An 18,312-nucleotide genomic window follows, 5' to 3' on the forward strand; every position below is an offset into this window, starting at 1 on the left:
AAGAGGTATTTATACGTTTTTTTTTTATGTTAGTTTTTTTTTATGCTATAGCATACAGAAGGCTTCGATGCAGCCTCTCAAATGCAGAAAACGGGTGACGTAATGGTAGTAATTACAAAAACGTCCAGCAGGTGGCAGCAGAGTATAAGAGATCCACCAGGGCCATATTGAAAACAAGCTGATTTCCCCACAACTCAAAACAGATTTGTGAATAATGATGAACCGTAGCTATATTCTAATGCTAATTGCTGCAAAACGGAAACAGATAGAAATATACTTTTTTTTTCCTGATGAAAGAAGACACTCTAAACTTTCTTTTGGTAGGTTTTGTGTGTTTTTTATAGCCATAGAACACAATATTCTTTGGGCCTTGCAAAATCAGTCAAAATCCAGTAAAACAGCCGGGAGCGAAGGAGGTTGCTTCAGTGAAAATGGCTGCGAGTGAATGAGTTAATTTAAACTTGTTTCATCCTCAGCCAGTTCAAGGTTTTGACTACGCGAAGCAGCATTTGGGGCAGCAGGGAGGAGACGAGGAAACCCTGCCTGCTGGTCAAGATACGTTGATGTTGTCTCTGAAAATTCGGGACGCGCCACTTTCGCTCGAGAAGACCTTGAAACACGAGGGCACGGTCAACAAGGCGAACCTCACCGGTGATAAACACAAAAGGTATTTTCACCTCCATCTGCATCAAAATGGAAACCCGCAGCATGCCCAGACCATTCAAAGAACTCAAAGAGTGCCCTCCTAATACCATCATGTTGAATAATACACAGGCAGGAGCGGAGATTGTTGTGTGGCCAGGTCACAAATTGACCGTTTCACTAATTGGATAGCAAGTTTTGTCATGTTAAATCACGAGCGATTGTTTAATGCCACACCACAAATAGGGCAGAATCTCTCAAAGTCAGGATTCAATTTCAGAGCAGGATAATAAGATTAAACTTAAAATGCATGGGACAGAATAGGCAATACCGGGACAAAGCTGGTCGTGCGTTTCGACGTCAAGATGTCGTCAATCACAAGTCAGGCACACTTTAGCTTTACCTTCATATTTCAATCCTAATTGGACCATCCATTTTCTATGTTTATCCTGTGCTGGGAAGCAAGAAAGTTGGAACTGTCACAGACAGCTGACTAAGAACTATAAGGTAGGGACGGAGCAGTAAATCACTGACATGCCAATTGTCATACCTAATATTGCTGTACTTTTTTTTTTTTAATAGTTGAATTAAAGGGGTGCTAGGGCGAGCAAGACTTGAATGTAGCCTCACTTCATTAATCCACCCCCCCTCGAGTCTCTGACCAAAGCCTCACATAATGGCGTGCGGTTATAAAAGTTACATATTCGCCGTAAATAGTCGTAGAGGGAAAATAGCAGCGCTAGCGATATTTAAGCTAGCATTAGCACTATAAGCGAGCCAATTAATCACGGCTGCTATGCTGGTAGCATGATATTTATAATGACGTTTTCAGCTTTTAGTTTATTTTTTGGAATGTACAATTAATCAAAAATCAATAACAGGTGAAAAACGTACCTGTCAAGCAAAAATGTTGCTAATTAGCGCACCTGTTTTCTGGGTTTGGTCAGTAAACGGAGCCATGATTGGTCGTTACCCTACTTCCTCAGCACAGGTGATGTCATCATCAGTCGACAGCAAGTAGAAAAAAAATACTTTTTAAAGGTATTAATTGCATGTGAAAAATAATGAAGTTACCACATTAATTATAGACAAAATGTGAACTTTTTTACTGCTGAAAATGGCTCAATGAGTCAAGCATCCCTTTAAACTAACGATTAGGATGATCTTTTTTTTTTTTTTTGGTACAAAAGAAAATGTTTAAATGTAAAAAATTATTAAGATAAATGAAGTTCTTTGAAACACGATATGCAAGTTCCTTTTGGATGAAATATTTATTAAATTTGTTTTGTTTTTTATTTAAAAAAGGTGAAAATGTATATTCATTTAAACAACTCAAAATTAGTATTAACAATTTTTGATGATTATGCTGATTATGTAATTGTGAGGTGTAATAATTGAAATTGTAAATGAATTTCGATTAATTGCACAGCCCTTGTGTAACGTGTAGTATGTGTTTCCATCTAATTCTCATTGAACAGTAAAGGAATGCTTGTTAACTAAATATGGTATGTTGCACAGTAATGGACAAATGGATGTTAGTTGGAGGATGATTTGAAAGAAATGTGCAACATCACGAGTGACGTAAGTAAGACTTAATTTTGACCAATCATTTCAAATACATAGATAATGTAATTCCCCTCCTATGCCAAATGCAGTCACTGTTATCTGCAGTAAGCTTCCTCCTCCCTCAAGGAAAGATTTTTCACCCTCGCCATTCCCTTCATCCCATTAAGTCACGATTCCACATTATCTTTTAACCTAACTTCCCCTTCTCGCGCAGCCAATGTAAATGTATTCTCGACGTCTTTATTAGTTATCACACAGCGCACGTCTTTGTTGAGGCCATGCTGCGCCGCCTCAACGGGAGCAGGGGGGGCATCCTCTGTTTCCGTCTCTCTCTCTTCGCTGTTATCATTCTTAGCAGACAAATAAGGGATGGACTGCGGCGCTTTGAAGTCCCTGTCGGCGCGGCTCTAATTCCAGCCTCAGTGCAGCGTTTAAAGGCCCCTTTAACACGATGCGGACTGCGGGCCAGCGTTTGTCTAATTAGCAAAATGATGGTCTATTACTTCATCCTTTTAATTGTAGCGGACACGCCCATGCGTGTACTTATTGAGATGGTTCATTGATAAGCATCTTGTCATACTAATTTCACCACTTTCATCCAACTGTGGTTGGACTGTTGATACTCGTACAAAAAAAAAAAAAAAAAAAAAAAGCCAGAATGTGTTGCACAAGTCTATTCTTTTATCAAACAATTGCCATCATAATTCAATACGTTTCCAAAAGGTGAGCCTGTTAAAGAGAAGCGTGACATAACCTGGCTGCCAGCCCCGGCTTTTCCGAGCGCTCACCGCCTCTCCTGTTGCTATGGTTACTTGCAGCAAGTTGTTGAGCGAGGACGTTTCCGTCATCAGCAGCGAATCAGAGCGGCGCAACTCCGTCCGGGGCTTGGCGGCGCCGAAAGTCACAGCGCAGCAGAAAGCGACAAAGGAGGAGACGCGCAAGCGAGACGGTGAGCGTCGCACGCACGCACGCACGCACCGGGGGTGTAAAAACAAAAATCATTCATGCTTCTTACGACAAGGTCATGTGGTCATGTGATGAGCACATTTTGTTTTTTTATTTACTCTACATAGAAAAGTATGCTTCCCTGCGTTTATGATAGCATGCAGAAATGTTACCACTCAGCTGTGTGCAGAGATGGATGTGACATTTTTGCATAAAAAGGACACATTAATAATACATATCATACAGCATGTCAGGAGTGGATGCTGTGAAACTAGCCCCTTGGCGTGCTATTAAGCACACATGTACCATGCATGACCAAATAGATTTAAACAGGCCCAGATTTTACACTCAACAGATACATTTGCAAGATACGAGGTCGCCATTATTTTCGCCTTTATGCTTTTGTGAGAGTTTTCAAATACTGCTTTAAGACAGCAGACTAGTTGAGACTGAATAAACATCTATCGGAAGCAGGTTCAGGAATTTCATTTTCATGCCATGGACTGTTTTCTGTGATTCACAAAATACTGATCAGTTATTTGGAGTTGCTTTGTAAGCAAATTTGTTTTCTGTTCTTCAGATCCGTACGACACGTCCTCTGGCTCGCTGCAGCTTATTTCAATCAAGCCCATGACGGCGCAGCTCAACTACTCGCAACGCGTTTCTTCTGACCGTGACTCCTCGGCCATGCTCAACGGAGAGGTAATTCATTTGCATTCATGCAGACCAGATTTGTTGTTTTGTGTCTTGTATAATGTATGTTTTGATTGCAAACATTTTTGTTTGCTGAAGTGTGGTTCCCTTTTATAGGGTGAAGGATGAACCTAAATAAATAGATAAATGCGCATCTGATTTAGATTCATTGAATTGATCTGATCTTCTTATTTGAAGAGGAAGAAAACCTCCAATTTTTTTTTGGGACAATAATATGTTCTATGCAGCGCCACTGTTCTAAATATGGTATTTTGGTTAATGTTGTGATAGTGGAATATGAGTTAAGCAGCAAAATCCAGCTGTTTTTATCCATCTCAGGGCAGCCATTTTGTCACTTGCTGTTGACTGGAGATGATATCATTGTTGCTCAGGGGTCAGGCAACGACCAATCACAGCTCACCTGTTTTCGAAAGCTGAGCTGTGATTGGTTGTTACCTGTGATGTCATTTTCGCTCAACAGCAAATGGCAAAATGGCCGACCTCTGAGATGGATAAAAATGGCTGGATTTTCTTCATAACTCTTATTCCACAAATGTAATATTAATCAGAATGTCATGTTTATGTTATGTTCTGGAGTTGGATCCCAAAAACGCAGACACAAATGAGATTGTAACTCTTTATTCGTATAACAACGAGAGGCGTAGAACAAACTTGACTAGACGAGAAACAACGAGAATGTATCGAGAATCAGGAGACGCTATGCTAATGACCACCAGAGGGAGACAGAATGGGAAGCCTGGCGGGTCGCTAATTAGCACCCCAAGTTCCTTAAATGGAAAAAAAAGTAAACAAAAAGCTTTTTACTGTCCAATCCCATTATTTTAGCAATCCCTTCAATCATGGATTTCATAGGTGCAAAATTTTCTGTACTTTTTGTGTATGTCATGAGCTCAATAACCGTATTTTCAGAACATTAACTAAACAAAGTTTTTAAAATCATCTGTTTTTACTACGCCCCCCCCCCCCCCCCCCAACTCTCACAGGTGAACTTAGCCCTCAAGCAGCGGTCGGACATCGAACAATATCGGCACAAGCTGAGAATCAAGGCCAAGAAGAAGGGCTACTATGACATTCCTGCCATGGATGGCAGCAGCTACAGTAGCCAGGCCCTCTCGCAAAGGCAGCGGCATGGCCACGAGAGGGCGGAGCTTGACGAGGAGCGGAATTCCACCTATGTCAAGTCTCACGTGAGGTGAGGAAAAGTGGAAACATGGATGGATATTGTGTAAATAGAAAGCTGAATTCTGGATTCACGTTGAAAAAAAAGCAAAAAAAAAAAAAAAAGCCCCAATGCATTATATGGTACATATGTAGCCACACTTGCAGACTCCCCCCAAAAAAGTAAACTTATAAAGTAAACTTAACTAGTGCATTAAATCTATTTTACTATCACTTTTTATGCGAGCAATCCTTCAGCGAAATCCACATAACTGCAATTAAATCATACTCTACCCCAACTTGTTTATGTTTTCTGGCATCATAAACCTCCTGTCACGCTCAAGGGACACTAAAACAAATGAATGGCTTTTAATTGATTTGTTTCTGAACGCGCGCTCTTTTACTGCTAGGCTGCTCCAAATATACTAAAGCTGTGCTTAACGGCTCTGTTGCCTAAATTTGGAACCAAAACCTGCACAATCGGGGGTGGAGAAATAATCCTGTAAAACTCTGAACACACGGTTTATCTTTTTTTTTTTTTGCTGTGGCTATTAGCTACTTTATTTTCCCGAATGTATCCTGCAGGCACAATCAGGTAGGGCAGACGTCGTATCGCAGCAGACAGAGCCTGAACAGTCCAAGTCCTGGAGGAACTGAGATGGATTTGCTTGTGATGAGGGAGAGACCCAGGAAAGGCATCCGGAACAGCGGCTATGATGTAAGTCGCACGCCCAATCGAAATTTAGAACCATTCATACTACATATTGTACGATATTTGTCATTCATTATAACAACCCTTTTAAATCTAGTCCACATGTGTGGTAAAAAAATAGGCCAAAAAGCTTATCAGACATGACGTGTCGGTGCAAAATTTGTGTCTTCTTGGCCTATTTAACACTTACGGCGAGACGTGTTCAGGTGTGGTCACTGTGTGCACCAACAAGCTGCTGGAAAGACACTTTGATTCATTTCTAATCCCGAATGAACATTTATAAGGTGGTGATATATAATGCATATCCGTCTGACTGCTTCACGCTGCCATCTTTTATTGTTCCATTATGGTTCCCGGCTCCCTAGTGTAATGGAGCAGACTTTCGCTTCCTTGTGTTTTTACTGTGAGCTGTTCTTTTGTAAATCATTACGCAGTGATATCAGTGACTTCAATGCCATTGCCCACTTCTACCCATTACCCCCTTTCCTTTTTGGCCAGCTTTGGAAAGAGAGATAGCTCTGTAGTGTTATGATTAATTAAGGGTGTCGGGCGATTCAATTTATTTTAATCGTAATTTATCACAGGACTTCAATAGTTAACTCATGATTAATTGCAAATTTTATATCTGCTGTAAATGTACAATAAAGTGTACGATAAAATATTTTTTTTTTGTAAGTTTTCATACTCTTGTTAGCATAAAAGTGGGAAAAATGTTAAACTAATAGAAATATGGCTGCATCTTTTAATCATTGATACAGTAATTTCATAATAAATCACAACATTTAGTTAACATTAAAGAGATGTTCTGTACTGTAAAAAAAAAAATGAGTGTGATATTGATTTGTGCAGAGGTAATTTTTCTGCCACAAGATGGCATAATTGCATGTGTAAGACATTGGTGACAAGCTCAGTGCATTTTTCTTTTCATATTAAAATCTATTTCATCTTTAACATGAAGTAACTCGTGAAATTCTGCACATTTTTAAAATTGTAAAATACAACTTGACCCTGGCGCGAGATGTTTTCTTCTTACTAGGGGGGGGCTTGACAGAAAATATTTGAGAAGCACTGCGTTAAAGGAACGTTAAATTAACTAAAAATTAACACACTAATTTTGACACCCCTAGTTATGATATAAGCTTACTAATTAGTGTGATCCAACTGAATAGAGGTACTATTAATACGGAAATGTATATGACAAATTTTAATGTCTGCCATCTATACTGATTTTGTGCATTACGCTCACGCTTTGACAAATAAGACTTTCATTAAAGAAGAACAACTCGACAAACCATTTAAAGACGCTGACCTCCAAATTATGTTTTCTTTTCATCGCTCACATGCTTTTTTTTTTTTTTTTCAACCTGCGCAAGGCCCCTCCCTCCCCCAAGTCTTGTTGATTACAATGTGCCCAGTGTGTGCCTGCAGATGTTTCTCCCTTTTCATGTTCCAGGGGGGACTGATTTATGAGGTGCACTACGACAGGTATCCCATGGCAACCTTTTATTTGCACAGGAAGTAGGGCAGCCTCCACTTTTATTTCTCGCCAAATATATAGGCGAGGTGAATGGTTTTGAAAGAGAGAACTGTGAAAAATGTATGGCGCGATGTTGAGGAGAAAAACAAAGCGGCAACTGCAGTGCGATTTGCGTTGAATGACATTTGTGGTGACTCAAATGTTGTGCATTTGGAATTTGACAGATTTTCTTCAACATCTTGCCAACATCCTTTCATCCGTTGACATATTCGTTGCAGGGAACACACAATGCTTTTACCATGTGATTTAGTAAGTTTACAGTTGATTTTTTTTAATTGACTTTCACATGTCGGCACGCTGCGTGTTTATTCCAGACGGAGCCTGAATTGATTGAAGAGACAAACGTGGACCATTTAATGGATCAGAGGGGCTTCGGGTACGGCCGCGGTCTGAAAGGCCAGTCACAGACGTCCACCCTGAGCTCACAGCCATCCATTGATGAAGTGCGGCAGCAGATGCACCTGCTCCTGGAGGAGGCATTCAGCCTGGCCTCGGGGGGACACTCCACATCCGGGAGGCACTCCCACCACCACCACCGGCCCCCCGCTGATCAATACAGCGCCGTTCCAGCTTCGCTTCCCTATGCAGATGTGGTGACCAGTGCCCCGGGTACAATAAGCTGCGGTCGTGGGGGGCTGCAGTGGAGCCCGTCTTACGGAGCAGACGTGTACCAGTGCAGTTTACCCAAACCAGTAAGCAGGATGAGATAATATAGTGTCGCGAAAGCTAGGGCCCGTTGGCTGTTTACGGCATGCCGCCTGTTTTTTTAGCGGCCCCTGCATATGCTAAAATCACGTTATTTGCCTGCATCATACTGTATAATTTCTACACTCTGTGACAGGTAGTAGAAAAGATAGTATCATTTGTCACTTCCTTGCTTTCCACCAATCAGACATCATTCATCAGAGTTTTTGGAGACTTAAGCCGTCATTTGGCCATTTTTTATTTTTTTTGTCTTGATTTGCGAACAGTAAGTTTGGACACCCCTCCTCTAAAGAAGTTTCTCATCATCTCTTTGTAGGCCTTTCACTTCACCCAGCTGCCTGATCTGGCAATTAGCTCTCCTCCTCCTCTACCACCTCGCACTGGACCACCTCCTGGCACCTCCTTAAGACGGTAATGCTCATGAGGTTTCACTCAAATGTACACATGCTGTCTGCTGCATAGCCAGCAGAGATCCCCATTTTCAGGGACTTGCTATTCTCTAGGTAATGTTGTGTGACCAGTGTGATTTCAGGCCATGTATACCATTTTAATATTGAACTAGTGCAGTGAGGTATGGCAAGAATGTTAATGAGCTAATTGCTCATCCACGTGGAGCGTGTCTGCCCTCTAGTGGCAACTGCTTCATAAAATTCTGCATTTATGTCTCTGCAATCTCGCTCAGTTCCATCTCTGACCTGGGGCCCAAGGGAAGAAGCTCTCAGACATCTGTCACTGAAATGCAGACTTCACATGACAACAACCCGTACGGGCCAAGCTCCCGGGCAGCACTTCCATCCATCACCGTAGAGCAGCCTGTGTCCAACTACTCAGGTGAGTGGACATTGAACCAAGGTGACATTTTAAAAGTAAGTCATGACGTGGTTCCCCACTCCCCGTGTTCACCCTCTTCTCCTGTGCTCTCTTCAGGAAACCCAATCACGGCCGTTTATTCCATCCCAGCCAGCAGGCCGGGCTACTCGGACTATTTCGTCTCCGCCTCGCCCACTTCCTACCACAGTCCCTCTTGGATGTCCTATCCTCCAGAACCGGAAGATGTGTCGCATCAGTGGGCAGACTCTGTACGATGATTTTAATTCATTGAATTCATTTGTTTGTTTGTAACGTGTATTTTAGTGAGGAAGAAACACACACTCCATAATAGTGTACTTTATAAAAACATACTGTCATGACATAATTACAAAATAATAACATAAAATGAAAAATTATTTTACACTTTTTTTTTTTTAAATGACTGCATAAATTGAAAGGCCATTGTGCTGCTCTTTGTGTTTTGCCCGTCTTGGCCACCTGGGGGCAGTATAAGACAGCCACTGTTCATTGAGTGAGCAACGGCGATGTCATTTTCAGTCGACAGCAAGTGGCAAAATGGCCGCCCCGAGAGATTTATAAGAATCTGTGACTTTTGCTGCTTAACTCATGTTCTGACTAGTGGGGACACATACAACATATTATTGTGAGGAAAATCTTTGGGTTGACTTCCCCTCTAAAGGTTTAAAGAACCAGAACGTACAGTATATCCTATTTAGCATTAGCATTAAGCATGAATGGACTGTAAAAGTAATATAAGTGGTTGACTGAAATACACAAAAGGGTGAATTTCAACTGTATATAAGTGGCAATAGACCCTTCCAGCTGACGTCACCACTTAGCTCCCGCTGCACCTCCCTGAGGGCAAACATCCCATAACAAATGAATGTAGAGAGCTTGATTTTCAACGAGCGTTTTCGTTAAAAAGTGGGAAATATGTCAAGTGTCACAAAAAATGTCCCGACACTACATTACTGCGAATCATTGAAACCAGTCGTTTGGAGCCGCTAGCTACAAAAAAAAAAAAAGGAGTTTGTTGGAAGGAAAAGTGGAAGCGGAAGCTTAAGGTATGTTGTTTTTGGTTGAAACAGTACGTCAATCACTACTTTAGTGGTGTAAATTGTCATTCATTAAATCGTTTGTGTCCGGATGTACTCGTCTTACTGTCCAGTCTTAGCTTTGCTAGCTGCTAACAAACAGACCACACGTTTACTAAACATTCCTCTGCAGAAATCAAGCCTGAGTTATTGTTAATTGTGATAAAATTACTTCAAAATTAATTCAAAATTACTTGAATACTTATGCAAAAAAAAAAAAGTACGAATGATTGTTCCATTAAAGATAATATGGCACATTCATCACGCCTGCCTCGAATTTACAATCAGAGGTTAAGACCCACTGTACAAGAAAAAGATAAAAAACTACCTGATATCAAATGATCTGAGCATATCCTCGTACTTTTTGTGGGTGCAAAGCAGTTGCGTCATAGTTTCGCGCTAGCCACCGTGCTCATCTTTCACTCCTCACTGTCTTCCGACTGGTTTAGAATCGCTGCCGGCAGCCGAAACACTGATTTCATCTCTGTTTGAGCCATTAGAGCATCCATCGGCGCACAAGTTCACCGTAGCATTTGGTCGCTGATTTATCAACTGTTTTGACCTATTTTCTAGCTCACACTGATTGTTTTCTAACTCACTCGCATTGACGCCCTGCCCTCCACCGCAAGGGGCGTACTTAAACGTGACGTCACACTGGAAGGGTCTATAAACTGCTTGAAGCAGAATCTAATTGTCAGTTTTCTTGTGAAGTGAGTTCAGTCAGTGCCACTGAATAGCACTTACTCAGACAGTATCTCAAGATTTCAATGAGAAAGCAAAAAAAAATAAAAAATCGGCCTAACTACGTCTCGTAGGTTGAAAAATATGTCATGAAATGAAGATTGAAACACAGTGTTCCCTCGTTTTCCGCTGGGGTTAGGTTCCAAAAAATACCCGCAATAAATGAAATCCGCGAAGTAGTTAGCTTTATGTTTTACAACTCTTATAAATGTTTTAAGGCTCTAAAATCCCCGACCGCACAATTTATACACTTCTCATTGAGGCATTTACATGTTCTCACATTTCTCTCTTGTTCAAACATTGGCAATGTTCACACCTTCATAAATTTTATAAAATGGGTATATTACTGTAAAAAAATATATGCAAAATTGCACTTAATAGGTCGCTTGCACATGTCGTCACTTCCGCCTCGGATTTCTCGTAGTCGCCATGCTGGGTGGCCTCCATTTACGTAGCGATTCGGTCTAACACGTATCTATCACGTTTGTTTTCTGCGTTTAAAATGGTACATTGTTGCTGCATCGTTGGCTGTTCGAACAAAGCCAAGGGGGAAAATGGTCGGTCTTTTTTCCGAATTCCGAAAATAATTAGGAACCAGGGCCTGGAGACAGAGGAGTGCGGACTCCGGAGGGAAGTCGTTACTTTGGGCTCGTGTGTGCAGCGATCACTTTGTGAGCGGTAAGCTTGTTTACCTTTATTTAATGCATGAGGATTAATAACGTTTCGACCGCCCATATATGGGCAAGTTGCTTATGTTTTGGATTCATGAGCAAGCAAGTTCGGTAGTACAAGCTGGCTAGCGGACGTTAGCCGAAAGCTAACATCGAACATTTTCACCCAAGTAGTGCCAGTGCAAAGTGTTTACTGCTGAAATTGGATTGATTAGTCTTGGGCTTTTAATGCCGATAACATGTTTTTTGGTGGCAAAATGTAAACTTGGAAAAAAAAGAGACAGAAGGGGCTGATGCAAGAAAACAGACCCCCGGTAGCCTACACATCATGCTAAAGAACTTATTCACGGCCACCCTACTGCGGTAAAATAACCAGTCTTTCCATATTTTATTTGTTTATATATTTGTTTATTTTAACAGGTCGCCCTGCGCCCGTTTTTCTGTCCAATCATCCCGACTGGGCTCCAACATTAAAGTTGGGTCCCAAGTTACAACATCTATGTCTCAGCCCAGTCGGTGCCAAGATATGAACGTGCACAGGAGAGACAAGCAAAGAAAAGACGACTCGAAGTGGCAGAGATTGTTGCAGTTATGCAGCCAGATGGCTCCAGTAACCTGTACCCTCAAGTACTGCTGACATCATTGACTCTGGTATGCCACTCAGAATTCATTACATGATATATTGTATGCATGAGTGAATGTATGTGTTTGTTTGTGTGTGTACACGCACCTTATATTTTAGAGACATTTGGAAGTGTTTATAGAAATAAGTATTTGCCTGTAGCAATGTTCATACATTAAAAAAATGCAACAAAATGTGTACATTTCTTTTACACTGACAAAAAAAACTATACTACTTTACTATATTAAACCTATTACTGGTACCGTATTTTTTTGTGATTTTTTCTTTATTTTTTTCTTTAGGGATCTCATGCCACACCGACTTGATTGCCAATGACATGATGGAAACGAAGGCGAGCATCAAAGCATTGGAGGAGGACAACATGCGACTGTTTGTTTGGCGCTAATAAAGGCAGCGTTTATACAAATTCTATTGTTGGGTTTGTTTACAAAGCTATACATAATACAAATGACAGGATTTGACTCAATGTGCAATATGGTCCCTCTTAAAGTAATGGCATAAATCTCTATTTCTAAAAGCACAAAAAATGAAGTGAATAATGATTAGATGTAGTAATTTCAGGGTTAAAAATTGAACTGTTAATTAATGTAATTTATTTTAGCACAGGTGCCTACCATCCTGAGATGACGGTATGATGTAATGTTGATGGGGTACGCAATGACTTTCATTATGCTATGTACAGAGGAAAAAGTTGCTCTCTTTTAAATTTGTTTAATGTAAGACAAGTACCAGTACTGTGTTACAGTTTTCCCAATAATCCTTGTTTCACACTTGTCACAAAACCACTGTCCTTTTGGCAGTCTAGATTGGCACACTTCAAGTGATATCATTTGATTTTACAATCTGCTGCAGCACAAAAAACTACTTTATTCCGCATCTTTGAAGTACATGAGCAAGTGGTAGGTGACAGCGGCTGAGCAGGAACACTGGAAGTCCACTGCTGATCTAGTAAATGCTCTCCCGAGCAGTTCAGGTAAGGAGGGGATTTTGGGAAAAAAAAAACTCTGGCTTTTCCAACTGGCCAAAACGAGCGATCTGGGTGGACTCGCTCAATCACACTTTGTCCACACCACAAAGTCGCAGAAGTCCGTCCAGTTAAACTCATCTGTGCCTGAATCTGAAAATATTACAAACATTGTAATGAAAATATGAAACATAGAATTAAATAAGAAACTACAAAAAGTAAAGCCATACATACCTGGTAATACTATTGGTGTTGTCGTGACAAGTGATGGGAATTGTTGCCATCTGGCACCAGACAGAAATTGGGTGTTGTGACAGCCTCCTTAACCGTGAGATCATAAGAAAAGCTGTCAGTATGCTCAGTAGTTACCATGAACACGTTTTATTGTACTGGAAACTGAAACTAAAAATACGTCCTCTGAGAGTGGTTAACCTTAACCATTTAGAATAAGTTGATTAAGTAACATGTAACTAGTGAAAGGGTAGCATTAAATTTAATTAAGCCACGGGGAGGCTGTGCAGTTACTTTTTATTCTTATACGCTCTGCCATATTTGCCTGTTATAAAATTGTTAGAAAAAACACATCAGGTAAGCCTAGCTGTGCATGTAAACACAATGATAACAGGAAGCCTGAGAACAAATCAACATTTTTGTGTGCAGAATTACCAACACCATGTGGTTTACTTACGTGCAACAGCAACAGTTTCTTCTGATGCGATGTTAAAGTTTACACTCTGTATCCACCCGCTTACAAAATAATTGTAAGCCTCCAGGGATTTGTTGGCGTGTTATGGAGCATGTTGTCAACACGAGGTAGGGAAAGATGTCCAGAGATGTCACATTTGGCCAGCAAGCTTTCTCCGTCAAAAAAAAATCACCCTTGGTCAGGACGTAATTAGGATCAATCCCGCCACACAGAGACACCTTCTGCCTGTATCGTTGTTTTTGATCTTCCGGTAAATCGTGAAAATACTGCGAAAATTACATCAGGTTGATAAGCTCTACCGTGTAACTCGCGAGTGTACCTTGTGAACCGGCGGACACCCAATATGGCGCCCGAAGGAAAAACTCCCATGATGCATTACGATGTGCAAGCGACCTATTAAAAAAAATCCGCGATACAGCGAGACCGCGAAAAGTGAACCGCGTTATAGCGAGGGAAGACTGTCAAGCAATTTCCAAGTGTTTGTTCACACCAACATATTTTGCTACCTTATCTGAAAATAGAAAACTGAAATGAGCTCAAAACTGACAAACAAATAGTGATGGCGACAGTATTATTAAAAATGCTGAATTTCCTTTTTGTTTATTTGTTTTATTTTTTTTTGTATCCGTTTTTTTCCAGCTTCCTTTGCCGGGTTATGTCGAGGCTTTTCCTCACCCTCGCTACCCGCAGGGGAGCGCCGCCATCCTTCCCCTCCAGTACACTCAGACTCTTGACCAACGGCCTGCCGCCCAGAGCACAGCGTCCCAGAAAAGCTCGCAGCAGGCGGGGGTGGACACGGACAGCGTTCCCCTGAGCAACCTCTCCACCTCTGCACTTGTGCACGCTATACGGCAAGAAGTGGCCAAGCTGGCGAAGAAGCAGAGTGACATGTTTGACTTCTAGTTATGGATCCTGCTGCCCGCGACAAGACTCGCGAAAGTGGCGAACTTTCAGACTGATTTTTGATGTTTGTACTGTAAAATGAGCAGATCTTATTAACCCATTGACTGATTGATTGATTTATTTTCTTACACCAGTCAGCTGCTGCCATAAAGCAACAGAGGCAATTGTAGTTTTATTTTGGAGAGGAAAATCCCACTTCCTGCAATGGATGTCTGTGATTGCACACGTCATTGTAGATATGTCTATATAAGTATACGAGCATTCAGTATGGGGAGGAGATTATGCTAATTTCACAGGAAGTGAACAACAAGCTTTGTTTTTACCAAGAGCACCCAACACGTCCTCAGAGCCGGTCTGTATACAAGCATGTAAGACGATATTTTCTCTCATTTGATGGCGTCTAACAGATTTGGTGGCATCACTGTCGGCCGTTTTTAAGCTTCATGGTATCATAACCAGCTGCCTCATCAGACTCAACAATTCCAGTATGTTTAATTTTGTCTTTTATCATCAAGTTAGGACTGCCATAAAACCCTTGCTGAGGGAAAAAAAATAAAAATAAATCACTGCACGCATTTAGCGATTCGTCTGAGTGGAAGAGACACTCGTACTTTACTTTGGGGTAAAAGCCATCACGGGTAATGCTAAACTCAATTGTTGCTGCCGAATTGCTGTCTGGGGATCATAAAGTGAGACTGGGTGCCAATAAGTGCTTGGAGGTTTATAGCTGGGACGCTGCGTAAACATCCTGGTGCTACAGATTGCCTCCTTGCGATGGAATATTGCTAATAACATATAGCGATGATATTAGAAGAACACTTTGAGACGTGAAAAAGGGATTTGGCTAAAATGTATCAGTCACGGTTCAATTTATCATTTTCTCTCACTCAAAAAATGTTTTGTGTGCTCAAGCATTCTGCTCAAGTTGCCCTGAAGTCAATATAAACAAGAGTCAAGTCATGTTTGTTGAACATCAGCAGTGAATGAAGGCTCATGGTGGAAATATTTCAACGAAAGGTTTGTACATGGTCATTGGCTGAGCTAACAAAGTACATGAAGATGAGCTCAAACACTCAAAAACAACAAACATTGTCTTTTTGTCTTCCTTGACTGATTTTCTAATTTACAATTAATCTGCTCGTTTGGTGGAGTGTCAGACAGAGTGAAAGCACTAATAGTCTATGTGATTAAACTTAAATAAAAGTGTTCTTTTTTTTTTCTTTTTTTAATTATGCAGCATAATGCTGTTGCCTTTTCCCTAAAAATGAAATTTTCCACAGTTGATAACTAGATTTCTCTCAACCAGGTGAGAAAACATGCTGACTTCCATTGAGAGAAATTATATTTGTAGAAGACAGTTTGTAACAATGCTGATGTGATTTCCTTTCAGCGGGTTTCTGTAATCTTAAGGAGGTTCCTCCAGATAATGGTGACGGCAAAATTAAACACACCATGTAGACTCTACATGGTGTGTCAGAAGGATTCCGGGACTGGAGTCACAAAATACATATTTCAAAGTACGAGTATATAAAGCCATATTTCAAAATATTTTCCCCCATTAACACGACCTATTCTATTACCGATGGAACTCACTACTCACCTTAAAAAAACAAAACAATAGTTTTTTTCTTTTTTTAAATGGGAAGTAAAAATAGTGTGGTTGCACAACTGTGCAATTCAGAATTAACTAGTCACAATCAAACTCATGTTAAATGGGAATCGGCACACGCCTACCGACAGTGAAAGGGTCTCTGACTGACCCAAATTAAAGTTCACATGTTCTAGCAGGCTATTTCAGACATTTTTGAAACCTTACTAACCCTGCCCTGACACTCGGCAAACACTTCAGTGTTGTGTAACATAATATAAGATTAAAAAATAATGATGCTCGTATAGTATTTCAACGACGCTTGCCATGGAGGGATTCAAATTAGTCACTGTACTAGACTTGTAGTTCTACATCTGTCCACCAGGGCTCAGCATCGCACCACAAAAACAAATGGCGCGCCCTTAAACAAAAAGTTAGTGCGTGCCGAATTAAATAATTTACGAGTAACTAACGTGTAATATAATTCTGTTTGATTTAGTATGCAAGATGTGTGTATTTTTTTGTATTCACAGTCGCAATTTGGCGGAGGTGACCGCCTATGAAGTTTATACACAGGAAAAACTTCAGGTTCCAAAACACCCTAATTTGATTAGCATATAGCAGGGCAGCAAATTCAACATTTACAAAAACCATGACAATGCAGTGCTGGATGTGGATCTTATCATGTAGCTAAACAAGAAACACAAACATCTTAAATCTATCTGGGATTCATGAGAAATGAGTTGAAGAGGGACAAATCAGTAGGCAACATATCAGACTGGTATTCCAGCAAGTGCGAAGCCGAATAGCCATGACCTTGACCAGTTCTCTCTCGTCTTTCTGCCCCTTGCTGCTCAGATGATGTGTTGATTGTAGCTTATGTGGCTGTGCAGTGTGAACAAACTTAAAAGTGGGCCTGTTCAAGCCATTTGCAGGGCACTTGAACTGACGCTTGTATCCATAGTTACATCCATTTTCTTTACGGTGACTCTCTACTTGAATTCACGGACATAGTTCCCATTGCGTCTTTTTTTTTTTTTTTTCCCCCTCCCGTGCAGGTAGAGCACTGTAATTTGATGTGATCTTGCTCTGAAGGCCAATTATCTTTAATAAAAGCCACTTAAAGTGATTATCACAGACATTTGAGCAGACATCAGCGCAGAGCTTTAGAGAATTAGCACAATGTGGCGCGCAAGGACAGGTCAAGGGAAAACAATGGATTTGCAGATGGCTAGTCACTGTACAAAGAAAAAAAAAAGTTATCTTAGCCTTTATGATCCTCTGGAGCGGTTAAACTTTCACTTCATTGTCGAACTGTATTGTGATTGAGGCCAAGCTTTAAAAGCTGAGGGTCGATCTAATTCCTGAAATGAATCCGTGGTATTAAAGTGAGTCGGACGTGGACTCATAAGTTAACACTAAAGTGATCTGCTATTTCTTTTTATCATTTGCCTTTGGGTGAAAAAAAAAAAAAAAAAAAAAAAGAAAAGTCAGGACACGATTATGATGACATCTTAATTCTTCATCTTCAAGAAATTTCGGATAATTCTTTGCTCCCAACGGTTTTGGGGAAAGCTGTTTTATCTTCCCAGTGCACTAAAGCAAAAGCCCTTATGACAGTGGTGTCGGCCCGGGGGCCATTTGTGGCCCGCCGTCCATTTTTTAGTGGCCCGTGACATATGCTAAAAATTGCATTTTGACTCAGTTCAAATAAAATAAAAACCCAAATATCTGGAGATGGTCAAAGTAAGAAGGGAAGGGGTCGAAAAACACAGGTGCTATTAAAGGTTATTTTAGTTAACTAAAACTAACGAAAAAACTAAAATTCAAAAAAAAATTTCGTTAATGAAATAAAACAAAAACGAAGATGCTTTGTAAAAAAAGAAAAATAACTGAAACTACATTTTAGGTTTACAGAAGTAACTAAAAATCAAACTATAATTGTAGCAAAAATGTCCTTCGTTTTAGTCTTTGGTAATTAATTTAATGCATGAGCCTTTGGGGATGATTTTAAATGTGATTTTTAGTAGATTTATTTTGATATAAACTGGAATAATGATGTCGCGCCCATGGTCTTTTTTTAAATGTTGCGCACGAGTAATACACAGTAAAAAACAATAAAAAAAACAAAACAATTAAAACTAATTCTGAAACTAACTAAACTAAAACTAAGCATTTATTAAAGAACTAAA

The 18,312-nt window shown here is 40.4% G+C and overlaps 1 protein-coding gene and 1 long non-coding RNA gene across 5 annotated transcripts in view; both read left to right on the forward strand.

The window, feature by feature from the left end:
• The window catches only part of kiaa1549lb (KIAA1549-like b), a 93,130-nt gene that overhangs the window by 50,333 nt on the left and 24,485 nt on the right, over window positions 1-18,312 (forward strand). For 2 of the 4 annotated variants that reach the window (XR_013283308.1, XR_013283309.1), the window contains 10 exons: window positions 477-667; window positions 3,027-3,157; window positions 3,734-3,855; window positions 4,851-5,059; window positions 5,611-5,743; window positions 7,589-7,966; window positions 8,296-8,390; window positions 8,662-8,810; window positions 8,907-9,058; window positions 14,269-15,017. Coding sequence is in view for 1 of the 4 variants with exons in the window: in XM_077520037.1 (XP_077376163.1) it covers window positions 477-667; window positions 3,027-3,157; window positions 3,734-3,855; window positions 4,851-5,059; window positions 5,611-5,743; window positions 7,589-7,966; window positions 8,296-8,390; window positions 8,662-8,810; window positions 8,907-9,058; window positions 14,269-14,532 (1,824 nt within the window). In the remaining 3 variants the exon portion in view is untranslated. Of the gene's footprint in view, window positions 1-476; window positions 668-3,026; window positions 3,158-3,733; window positions 3,856-4,850; window positions 5,060-5,610; window positions 5,744-7,588; window positions 7,967-8,295; window positions 8,391-8,661; window positions 8,811-8,906; window positions 9,059-14,268; window positions 15,741-18,312 lie in introns of those variants that run through there. The other 2 variants (XR_013283310.1, XM_077520037.1) reach the window with 2 other exon arrangements.
• Window positions 11,018-14,192, forward strand: LOC144017990 (uncharacterized). The gene is made up of 3 exons (XR_013283311.1): window positions 11,018-11,323; window positions 11,737-11,967; window positions 12,241-14,192. It is a non-coding gene; the product is annotated as an uncharacterized LOC144017990 (long non-coding RNA).

The sequence above is a fragment of the Festucalex cinctus genome, chromosome 4 (genome assembly GCF_051991245.1).
Source record: "Festucalex cinctus isolate MCC-2025b chromosome 4, RoL_Fcin_1.0, whole genome shotgun sequence".
In the NCBI taxonomy this organism is placed as follows: Eukaryota; Metazoa; Chordata; class Actinopteri; order Syngnathiformes; family Syngnathidae; genus Festucalex; species Festucalex cinctus.